The sequence below is a fragment of the Vanessa cardui genome, chromosome 22 (genome assembly GCF_905220365.1).
Source record: "Vanessa cardui chromosome 22, ilVanCard2.1, whole genome shotgun sequence".
Taxonomy (NCBI): domain Eukaryota; kingdom Metazoa; phylum Arthropoda; class Insecta; order Lepidoptera; family Nymphalidae; genus Vanessa; species Vanessa cardui.
Window position 1 is genome coordinate 11450046 of NC_061144.1, and position 13073 is coordinate 11463118.

The 13073-nt window shown below is 33.8% G+C and overlaps 1 protein-coding gene across 1 annotated transcript in view; it reads right to left on the reverse strand.

Annotated features, from left to right (window-relative positions):
- Window positions 1-5111: 5111 nt before the first annotated feature.
- LOC124539153 (retinal homeobox protein Rx1-like) overlaps window positions 5112-13073 on the reverse strand; it is a 45685-nt gene continuing 37723 nt past the window's right edge. Inside the window, exons 3-4 of the mRNA XM_047116451.1 lie at window positions 5552-5711; window positions 5112-5281 (exon numbers count right to left, since the gene is read on the reverse strand). Coding sequence (XP_046972407.1) covers window positions 5112-5281; window positions 5552-5711 — 330 coding nt within the window. The remainder of the gene's footprint in view (window positions 5282-5551; window positions 5712-13073) is intronic.

Consider the following 13073-nt stretch of genomic DNA (forward strand, 5'->3'; position numbering starts at 1 on the left):
TAAACAAAACCGAAGCAAGATGACGCGCGATAGCGGTGACTGATGCGTCCCCGCGTTAATGCGAGACGGCGTTATGACAGATGTCATTAAACATTAACCGACTTCAGAGAAGGGGAATTCTTCGACAGAAAAACATTGAGCTTTTCTCGGTCAATATTAACAAAATATACTAAAGTAAGTGCCGAGGTGGCCCAGTGGTTAGAACGTGTGCATCTTAAACGATGATAGCTGGTTCAAACTCAGGCAAGCAACGCTAAATATTCATGTGCTTAATTTGTGTTTATAATTCATCTCGTGCTCGTGTGTCTAATTTCATAGGAATTCTGTCACATGTGTATTCCACCAACCCGCGTTGGAACAGCGTGGTGGAGCATTTTTCAAACCTTTTCCTCATGGGAAGAAGAGGCCTTAACCCAGTAGTGGGAAATTTACAGGCTGTTTTTATTGTAGTTGTATACTAAAGTAAACCTACCCATAACATTGACTGCATTTTCCAATATCTATATTTTATTTCACGTGGAATATTGTTAATATACAGCAGCAGTATTCAATCTAAAAATTGGAGTAATCTCGCAACGCACCGTTCGGCGTTCAATCTCGCGTTTACGATGTAATCCGGAAGGCAATTGGCGACACGTTGTTGTGCGGAGCTGACAATAAAGTCATGAATCAAGATGGGATATTCATTAAAATTATTCCATCGGCTTTGGACTATTTGAGATGATGACTCTTGGGCTGAGATAGTACTCAGCATTTTCATATTGTAGTACTCGCTAAACTTCGCTTCGCCCTTTTTGAATTCTATATGTGATGAAAATGATGAGAATATAGCTTATAATGATGGAGAATATAGCTCCTTTAATCTTAAATTGTAGCAAATCAAAATCAAAATAAACTTTATTCAAGTGGGCTTTTACAAGCACTTTTGAATCGTCATTTCACAATTAAGTGAAGCTACCACCGGTTCGGAAAGTAGATTCTACCGAGAAGAACCGGCAATAAACTCAGTAGTTACTCTCTTTCAACATTTAAAAAATACAAGGTCATGTAGGTTAATACAATTATTTAAATTAATATAATAATAATAATTTCATGAATATCGATGTATTGGTTTACATAAACTTACTTTCGTATTAATACTGGAAATTTTTTACCTCTATGTGAGTTGGGATTTAATCTGTGCGTTTGTTATTCTAATTTGTTCTCATGTTGTTATGTTGAAGAGAACGAAGCTGTCCTGATCGGTTTTATTGTTTCGATCAGTTCATACTTATTAAAATATAACCATCTGAAAAAGTCTTCAGTGCATTTGGCCGACAGAATACATTTTGATTATGATAGCAGCGTTATTTCACATAATCTGAGATGGACCAGTGGTTAGAACGCGTGCATCTTAACCGATGATTGTGGGCTCAAACCCAGGCAAGCACCACTATATATATGTGCTTAATTTGTGTTTGTAATTCATCTCGTGCTCGGCGGTGAAGTAAACAGCGTGAGGAAACCTGCATGTGTTTAATTTCATCGAAATTCTGCCACATCTGCATTCCACCAACCCGCATTGGAACAGCGTGGTGGAATATGTTCCGAAAACTCTCCTTAATGGAAGAAGAGGCCTTATCTCAGCAATGGGTAATGTACAGGCTGTTACTTTACTTTTTTTTTTACTTTTCACACATAAGTTAATTCGTTAGCAAACTTTACTAATTAGTCCGCGCAGTAGTTCTTTTAGTTTTACATGAGGAGTTAGCCTGTAAGATAGGCATACATTTGAGTTACATTAAGAATTAAATACTTTATTCGTTTAATAAATAAAATATATTATAAAAAAATAAAAACTTCTTTAGACTTTAGATTGTCTAATAACAAACCATTAGTTTTTGGTGCCCAATTGATAATGACATATACGAGCAAATACACGCATGTTGCTATGAGACATAACTCAGACCACGACCGTGTTTACGTGTTTCTTTCTAGCGTTACGTTTGTGATAAAGACTGCCTAAAACTGAATATTGGTAATTTTTATAAAGAAGTACTTCGATTCAAATTAATTACTTTTTCGGTACCAAATGACTAAATTATGTAAGTCTTTTTAGATTTTTACATCACACTGTTGTTTGATAATCGTTGTAGTTTAAATAATTGTTAAAGTATAAATTAATTTATGGATTAAACGATCCAAATATTTTTCTTATTCTATATAATTATTTTGTCTCACTTGCTGTCGAGGCACTTGGAGTAGTAGTGCAAAAAGCTTCATTAAAAGTATAACACCGCGCCTTATTGCCTCTGTATACTGGTGACAGGAGGGCTGGTTCGGTTTTTTGCCCAGAGGATCGGAATTGCGATTCAACGTGGTAATGCTGCTAGCATTCTTGCCACCATTCCATGCGATTTATACAATACTTATTCATATATCTGTACATTTAAGAGATTAATGTCAATAATGAATTTAAAAATATAGTTTAAAAGTTGTGGTTTTGAATAAATAAAAATCGATGTATAAAAGAACACATTTATTTATCTCTCGTTACGTATCGTGTATACTCGTACATATATCTTACGCTACACTACACATTCATTTCTATTTACATTCATATGTTACTATTTACTACAACTATATTTATTACATTTTAATAAAAAATATATACGAATTTAATTTTTTAAGTGAAACTTTTAGAGAATAATTTAAAAAGAAATTTAAGACGTAACGTTCACTTATGAACTTTTCTGATACAATAATATTCTTCCCTTACGTTTGTGTGTGTATTACTTTGTTTGATAAATTTGTGTAAGCATTTGTTTGATAAATTGCGATAATTCAAAGATCTGCGTTTTGTTATTAGTGTTTAGAACACGAGTAAAAAGCAAATCCTAGCACGTACAAAGTACAGGGTAAAGTCGAAAGGAAAATTAATAAAATATTAATGGCGTTGATTGTCAAAAGTGATCTGGAAATTAAGCTATGAGTTTAACACATAACTATTACATTACGTATAACGTAATAAATATATGACGTGTCTTAACTTTATACAATAGGCTATTTGACTTTAGACTTAGTAGAGGTTAAGGAACCCAATAAAATTAGTTTTTTATTTCTAGTACATATTTGCCGAAAATTATCAAATTAAAAATTCCATATGATATTATTATTTTTCACATTTTCAAATAGCCTATTGTGTCGTATATTAGTTTAAAAACAAATCTTCGGTTTTCGACGCAAACTCGAGATATATTTTTAAGCGTATACCTAATCTGTGCTGATAAGTAATTTCGAGCTTATAATTAAAACACTGTATGCTTAGTACTAAATTCTGCCAGATCGTTATCCGCCAATACATTTTTAAGCAGCTCGGTAGATTCAGCACCAATCATAATGGCAGGGTGAGGGTATGGGTGATTTTACATGTGCATTGTGATCTATTTATTTTCACATTATTTTTGTGAGAAACGCATTTCAATTCATCAAAGTCATAGGTGGTTTTATTGAAGCAAATTTAAATTTTACATATTAAAGTAAATAAAAAAATAAAAACAGTGACATTTTGAGAAATTACAATACACATTGTTTTACTCGATAGTACAGTTTCACTCACATAATTATGGCGATTTTGTAATAAATTACGATATTATATTATGTACAATCTCTATATACAAAACTTATGTATGATTTGACAACACTATGTGGTACAAACATCAATTACAAACGAAGAGTGACAAGTCTAATATACTATGTTAATATATTTTAAAGATATATAAAATGATAAATTTAAATATTTATCACGATACATACATATATTTACAAAATTATAATTATTTGATATTGTGTTTACCATTTATCGAAGAAATAATTTTCAAAAGAAAACTTTTTTTCTCCTACTTTACTTCAGAAAGACATAAAATAGGCAGTCATTCTGCATTTCAAATTACTGATGAGAGATTAACCTCGTTACTTTCCGATGTAGGTATTTTCACAAACGAAGGCACGCCCCTCCAAAATACATTATCGATGTGCATTTGTATGTGTGAGTGATGCTCGCGCTTACAAATGTCTTAGTGTGTGTGACGACTAAGGTTAGCAGAAAAATACAAATTAAGTTATATATTTTTTTAAGTTTATTTTATGAAAAACGCCCAAAATTCACCGTTGAAAAGCGCGCCTCGGTGAGTGAATACACATATACCTCGAATAACATTAAGTAATTAGGTATAATTAGTTATTATCAAGCAAAAAAATACAAAAGACAATTGTTCAAAAAAATGATGAAAATAGTGTCGTTAAATAATATCATATAAACAAGATATTACATATTTCAATTATAAATAACTTAGAATAGTATTTACAGTTATTGCTTTATAATCTACTTAAGCTAGATTCAAACATCCTTCGAACATAAAATACATATTCTTATCATTTTCATTATCCTATATATATTCATATTTAAGATCCGGAGGTTATTTGAAACAAATTTAATTTACTATATGGAATGTCAGTCAAAAATCTCAAACTAAAATATATAATTATGATACAATACGCGCTATTGCAGATATAGAACTACTTAGTGCGTTATCTGCGGATCTATTGCGTAAAGCACGAAACTCGATCGTAAAAATTCAATTGATACGTGAATCAAATCTAAGTGACCTATCAATTTAATTTCACGATCCTCACGAGTATCGAGGCACGTTGTTTTAAATAATAACTTAGGTGACCAAGTAATAAAATTTAAAGTCCATGGAACCAAAAGAGCCGAGGTGGTCCAGTGGATAGAACACCTGAATCATAACCAATAATTGCAGGTTTCAAGCCAATCATCGCTGAGCTAACACATGCTGCATAATAAAAAGTTAGTCCATCCGTGGGTACTTTACAGGTGTAAACTTGCATGAGACGGCATGTTATTAAGGCTTCTTCTAGATTTCACGTTAATATTGTCTTCCTTTAAGACTGATGACTTTGTTGAGCTCACCAGTTTTAGCCAGATTTCAAATCATTGGTTAAGATCTAGTTATTCAATCCGTTTTTGGAGTCCCACAGGAAGTATGATATCCGAACTACTTATATTAATTTTTAGCTTATAAAACTGCAATGTGCCAATGTGGAACTAACTAAACCATCTGGAGACCCTTGCTTATGCTTTCCACGTGTTCCTTTGCCTTGAGACGTAAGGCGGCGATGGATGAAGACCGCGGGTCGGGTGCGGGGGCGGGCGCGGGGGCTGCAGGCGCGGGGGGAGTCAGGTAACTCGGATACCCCGATGGTGGATGACTTAAGAAACCTGAAATAGTGAAAATGTTTATTAATTTATGTCGGCACTAAAAATAATTCTTATGAAACGAATTCATTCGTTCTTAAGGCAGTAAGAACATATCAATATGTTATTTTTTTTTTAATATTATCTAAATTAGTCACTCTCAGTTTCAATGCGAAGACTTCAAAGACCAAAGTATTCATTTAAGTATTGTTTATTGAGAGGGCTATAAACATTTTTTCTTTGGTCTTAAAAATTAGCGTTCAGATTAATTAACAAGATGCTAATAATAATTACCTGGTAAAGCAGTGAGTAAAGGCGGTGCCAGCCACGGGTCGACTGGCAAGCCAAGACCAGACAGTCTCGGCACTGGAGCACCGTACTCTGAGAGGCCGAGCCTGGCCGCCTCCATTTTCTCTTGCCTTCGCCATTTTGCACGGCGGTTTTGAAACCATACCTGGAATGGAAATAATATTATGAGTAAAGTTTATTTTTAAGCCTTTTATACTACATCTGATCTGTGTATACATTTCTGCACAATGATATCTTCTAGAAAAGTAGCACGCTTTTAAAATTGGTCAATTAGACCAAATATTAGTTAGGACGACGTTTAAGCAAATTGTCCAAACATGACGTTTGAGGTGATTAGCTAATTTCACGAAAACAAACAAGAATCGAAATATGAAAGCTAGCAACAGTTTTCATAGCACCATAAATCGTCGCTAACCGTCAAACTTTTGATCAGTGACACCCTACAATTGCTAAACAACGGAGCTAACGAGCCAAGCCGAGTTCCACCAACTTCCACATAATTGATGTGCCATCCATAATACCATTATAGTATCAAACTTCGCGTTTCAAGCAATAAAACCGAAAAAGCAACGCTTCAACGATAAATCAGCTAGAAAACACGTCACTAAACTGTTTGAGGCCAGACATAACAAAACTAACTTTGAATACTCTGAAGCATGAAACGCGAACTCAATCATATGAATGTGCCATCAGGTCTCCTACCTCCCGTGAGCTATTCACGGCAAATTAAACTTTATATAATTTAAAATACAGTTAATATTCGCTGTGATCTCGTGAGACGTACGACATAATGCGGCGTCAAGTTGTAGTGTGAAATGATATATTTTTGGGGGTAGAAGAGCGGTAAAAGTACGGGGATCGCGTGACCGGTTCGATTCCAGCTCGGAGACAGGTTAGGGACATGCGAGGCTTGATGGCTTTCCTGTCAAACGTATTAAATTTGTTTAACATTCGACCGAAACGGGTCTCGCGGATCACGCCATAGATATGACAGTTAAGTGTAAATGCTATGATAAAATGTATTCAAGATTTTTTCATTTGCCTTAACAGAATTGCAAACAAACTCCCTTACGTCCCATAGCCAGCAGAAGCTAGTAAATATGCCACTAGGAAACTGCCTTCTTTTGATACATCAAATAAGTGGCGTGATATGATAAAATTAATTAATTCCAATTTTTTTTCTTAACCGAAGAATAGCTTGCGAATTGTACAACTTGTTTCTTAAAAAAATATTTTTTATTTTGCTTGCTTTATTTACTTACTAATACATAAACAAATAAATAATACAAATAACGTTTTTATTTTGAAGAGAAATCATAATCCCAAACGTTATACAAATGATTAAAATGCGTGATGTTATTGATAGTAGAAGGATAACATCAAAAGTGCTAACGATTTAATGAGTTTGGGGGCTTTTGACGAATGGTATCGGCCGGTGTAACCGCCGCTAGGCAGCGCTGGGCAGACCGTTCTTTGAGAATTCAAAAGTACTTAAATTAAGTTACTCACACAAGTTTTAAGCCTTTGTCAAAATAAGCGGGATATCGACTGACAACATTATTTGTCTATGACTTTATGTCATTGTAGCTCTCATTAACAGACCGATTTCAAATTATGGAACGGAAATTCAACACCAATCAGATTTAGTATTTAAGTTCCTTCTGACACGAAACACTGCCAAACATAGGAATGATCCTGAGAATATTTGTGATGTCATGAACATAATTTTATTAGAGAACGTGAGCACTCATGAAATCGACATTTGCGAATTGGAAATTGAGCTGATAATGACTAGTTGCTTCTCCAACTAATATTCTGATACCAATAAATGTGAGAAATTTTTACAAAGAGATGCCCTGGCAGATGTAAGATGCTTTTAGCTGAGTTTTCATTTGGAAGTAACAAGTTTTTGAGCGTGGGTCAAGTTTTATCACAGCACTGGGTATGTTTGTCTTGTGTTGGGAGCGAATTTGTAGAGCTTAACTGTATTAATATATATAGTGTGCTTTTAGAACAGCATAACATTGACAGTTTTTTAGATCTATGCAACGTTTACAAATATATTTGTCAATAATACAATTTGCTTATATAATGAGAAACTTGTGGTGACTAGTCATTAAGGTGACATTTGATGAACAGTAAATTATATAATACCTACATAAATTACCATGTCGAAGAGATGACAAAATTAATAATGATGATTTCGTACCATATTTACGCACGAAATTAGACATAAATAGTGGGGGTAAAATAAGAACAAATGGAACAATGTTCTATGATAATTCATAAGCAAAAAGAACTGCCTGGTCCCCATTTATAATCCACATTTCGTAAAAATTAATAACAAAGCAAATCAAAACATTCGAAGCAATAACAGGGTTGTCACAATCGCACATCTACGTTCCAAAAGCGATGTGGCGGGCGGTTCGGAAATCTAATTATAACTCAACAAACGAACGGCAAATAGCCCTGTTTTGGTAATTAATAAAAGTAAAATTACACTCGCGAGCATGAAACGACTGGTTCCCGTTTGTTAGGAATTAATAAGTGTTCGGCGATCACGCAACGAGGGAGAGAGCTTATGAGAAACCTCGTAATAATTATGTTTGAGCAATAAAAGTATAATAGGCTTGTTTATTAACTGATATGACTGTTTTGAAATATGTGCACTGCTGGGTGCCTCTGGGTCACGTTGGGTGCCTGGGTGGGTGCACTGAGATCACTTTATCTTTATATATAAGCTTAGCAAATACAGTAACTATGCCAAGTAATTTTTGCGATACATATTTTTAGACAATAATTTAAGGTTGTGGTAGGCATGATTGCCTAGTGTTAGGGCTTTGTTGCAAGCCCGTCTGAAACAAAAATTATGTGTCAGATAAGATTTAGCCATATTCAGATCCAGACTGAATAGGAGCAGTATAAAATATGCCCCAAATCTTGACCTCAAGATGAATAAGGACAGCAGAGGGAAAAAAACTGGTTAAGCTTACGTAAATAGACTTGACAGCAGTTCCGGTCGGTCGTAAAAAATATTTCGACTTCAGTGCCGCGTGACTTAAGACAGAGTTATTAGTTTCCTGTCACTAGCGCCTTAATGCGACATCGTTAAAGGTTTGTATGATACCCAAATATATAGATATTGTAATTTGCCATTAAATTGACTTCAATGTCTCTATAAGCGATTACTTTAGACATAGTCATTAAACGTGCATCAATTTTCTAATTAATTTCTTAATTATTAATACCAGAAGTAAAGGGGTTTCACTAAAAAATAAAACTTTAAAGCATAGAACTATAAACGACATTGAAATAAAAATAACAAACAAAAGCATTTAGCACGCAGCGGGCATCACATCCTTACGTCCGATTGAATAAAACGTAACAATAAAACAAAATAACCGAACACGCCCGCGCCAACTGTCACGCGAAAAAAAAAGAAACGTCAAAACACTAACAATGGCGCTCAAATATGACAGATGTCAGATTTGCGTTCGGAGCGGAGCGCCGTGATTGGTCGCCCGCGGTTAATTTAAATATCGAATAGTCTCTCGAGAGCACCGAATCCCAGTTTGTTATATTGGATTGGAAGTAATTGAGTTATTCAACGCTTGTACGAGGTCTTTTAATGTTAATCGAGTGACAAATTGACTTTGCTAGTAACATGTGTTGTTTCGTTGCAATAATGTTAACATAATATCCGCAAATCGAATTTTACAAACGAGCCTGTTTGGGGCCTTTTAGGACTCATTGTTTTTTGGGGGAATTACTTTTCGTTTTATCAGCCGAGTGAACAAAAGAATTGTCGCATTGTAGTAGTTTTATTCGGCGAGCTGTTAAATAAAAGTCGCATTTAATTTAAATATTGTCGTTTGTTAGTTGAAAGTTATATATTTTAATAAACACGCTGAACATGGTCTTTAATTAGTAATTTCTTAAATACTTAACTCTACATTATAATTTCATTTGAGGCAGGTCTTATCAAGTATTTCAGTGCCGTTTATGACCATTACGAACAAAAATTAAAAATTACAGAGTTCGTGTTAAGAATTCTGACTCTAATTAGCCCCGCGAGGCGTGCGTGCCGAGTGCCGACTGCGAGCTTGTCCGAGCAGTAGACATATTTCTGTATAAATATTGTACCGAGTTAAAGAACATATTTGTCATTAATATAGAGCAGGACATGTCTAATATTAAATTTGTTTTTTAATGAGTGACTTCTACGGGCGTAATATGGAATACAAAATACACTGTCATGAGTAACTGGCTTGTAATTTAAGTACGGCTTACATGCGGTATTTGGGGGAAAAAATTGTTGGGAAATCTATTAGACTATTTATTTTGCCTTAATATAAAACTGCTGGTTTATTTACTGATGATATAATGTTACGAAATAAAGATTACTTTAAAAAATATATGAACATCTTTAAATTTTGTAGGAACGTAGTGTTTTTTTTAAATATTTTAATGGAGAAATTTTAGATTTGTTTTTAATCAATAAGATGGTTGTAAAATTCTTGTTATTTGTTGACATCATGTTAGCATCGCTTACGATGCAGTTATATTATACACTAATATCAATGTATTATTCTAGTTTTCTGATGTAGAAATCAAGTGAATCAATAACAATCAGTCATTCAGTATTACTTAACGTAATATTAATATAAGCTGGAAATAATTGTTAGCTCCGAAAGTAACTTCACGGATGGCTTTTTTGTCTTAAAACGAAAATGTCTGTAGCCAGGAAATCTCAATTATGAGATAAGAGCGCGAAAAATTAACTTTATATGATATGAATTGAAACGTTACAGTCTGAAACGTGCGTTATACAATGACCTTGAAACTTTGCTTCCGACGCAGATACCGAAGATCAACGTGATAAATAAGGTACTTAGTGTGATATTAATGTAATTTCAGAAGGTAATTGATCTGATCCACATTATTCGATAAACAGTACGCATTCCGTGCGGAAGTTTCGGTGGCACGACCTCCCCCCCTCCCCGCCACTAATCTTGCTTCCGATTTAATAATGCGAGGACGAGGAGCATTCGTCAAATAGACTCGCGGCAAGGCAGACGTGTCGCGTTATTTGTGTAATCTTGGCGCAATTTTGTATGTTATGAATATCTGTTTTGTACGCAACCACCTTTTATGAATCCTTTTCTCGTAGTCTTGGAAAAATGAGATGCAATGAAAAAAATGTATATTTGAATTTCAACCAATTAGAATTTTTCTGACGGTAACTTATTGTTAGAAAATCATGTTTTTGGGCCGCCTTACAGTAAACAACTTGTTCGCTGGCGTTTTAGTGGGCTGGTTGTCATGTGTTATGCAAATAAGTAGCCTATGTCCTTTCTTGGAGGTCAAGTTTGCTTCATACCAAATTTGCTCAAATTCGGTTCATTGGTTTGGCAGTTAAAGAGCGACAGACAGTCAGATAGAGTTACTTTCACATTAGTATACAAGTATAGGTCACTACCGTGACATGAGACATTGTCGCTTTAACTGGTTCAGACACCTTTCAAATCAGAACACAACACTACTTAGTATTGCTGATGGGATGGTATATACATTCCCAGACGGGCTTATATCAAGCTTTAATGCAAACTTAAATACCATAATTTTAACATACAGTTATATATTTTTATTCGTTAGTTTATAAAGTTTATCATCTTGTATTAAGTTACCATTCTTTCGTCGCGTTGTAGTGTAAGGCTATATATTATATAACCTCAATAAAAGAACTGTTTGTACAATAAATATTCCAATTAAAGAAGAAGTAAAGATATACCTACCTACCTACAAACCTAAGATTGGCATAGTCCATGTTAGTATCTGCTATATGTTGTTTGCAACTGTCTGCAAGTAATTATTTAGATTAAGATTCGTGACTTTGCCTTTAGTCTACTTCAACTACTATAGGAGTATATACACAACACTTTACATTGAATTAACGTACATTCTATAATAATGTACAAAATTCGATTAGAAAAAGTTAGGCACCTTTTATTCTATGCAAGTACAATTGCATTCAAAAGTAATTTATTATACTGTCGTGGTAAGAATAGGTGCGTCTCCTTAAGATTTATTTTCGTGTGCTCATTATGAGCGATAATCTGCTTTACCGATCGAGTGACATATTGCGTCGCAATGATTTGATGTTTAGATTCAAAAGGTACTAAGAGTTAAAAGCTTGTTAAAGGAATGAATTTGAAAACTGACGAAGGTTTCATCTATGAATGGCTGCATATGCTGTACAGTGAATTTCAGTGTTAAAAAAAGCGCCTAACCAAAAAGAGACGCGCGTTGACCGTTGTCAGTTTTTTCCAAGTGACGTTTCGTCCTGCGACTGTTAGGAGCTCGACACAATCGATAACCGCTGGACGGGAGAAAAAGATAAAAAGAAATAATAAATAGTGCGGGAAACAAAACGAGACGGCGGGCTCGTTTTTTATTATATAACTTCGCGTGTAGTTTACAATTGGACTTCGAAATACTACGAATGTGAATTGAATATATATTTAAAGATAATACATATTTTTGTTAGTAAATCGAAGCTATTGATTTGATTTAATTGTAAATTTTAATTGTAGCGTTCGGTTGTATCATCTTCATTTAATATATTATGATATATTAATAAGCTACACACAATATTTATCACTATTTTTAGCATACTTGCCAGGCGGTCAACATTTATACAGTTACTATTAGATACCATTTTAAATTTATATTTGAATATATTTCAGGACTTTAAGTTAATAATTCTTATGTAAATATATTTATAATCATTAATAAATTACACATAGTCATTATATAACAAGTATTACGTTACAAAAATCAAATCAAAAGTGATTTGATCTGCGTCGTAATTAGTCGAATATAAATCTTTTTAAATATGACAGTGGTCTAATTATTTAGAAGTGTTAGTTAATTTGAGTTGAGTCGTTTGCGGATCTGATTATGCTGTGATAAATGATCGAGACTCAGTATCGAGTAGGCGGAGCGATGATCAAATGAATGACCAATGGGTATGAAGTGATTGTGTCCGTTTGTATATAGCCCACTCTTGATTTTAATACTTTGAAATGTACTACAAGAGTTTGTATCTTTTATTATATTATCAAAGATCAGTTAGAGATCTATGGGTTTGAAATGGGTACATATAGATGGTAAAAATATATATAACATCAGAGGTGAGTAGACATTTTCCAAGAAAGGTAATTTAATTAAGTTGAAATGTAGAGTAGCCTTATATATAAAAATATTAAATATTTTTTGTAATTATTTTCTATACGAAATATATAGTTTATACTGTATTTACAGAGTATATTCCTTTTTTTATTAATTATATATTTTTCAAAAGATATAGTATGTTTTTACCTGATAATCGTTTCACAATTCGAAAGCGATCTCTAAAGTATCACTGCAAATAGCTATTCGAAGTAAGTTAAAAGGAAAACTCTCTCATACTAAAGAACTTCGTTTTCGCGAAACACCGAAACCCGTA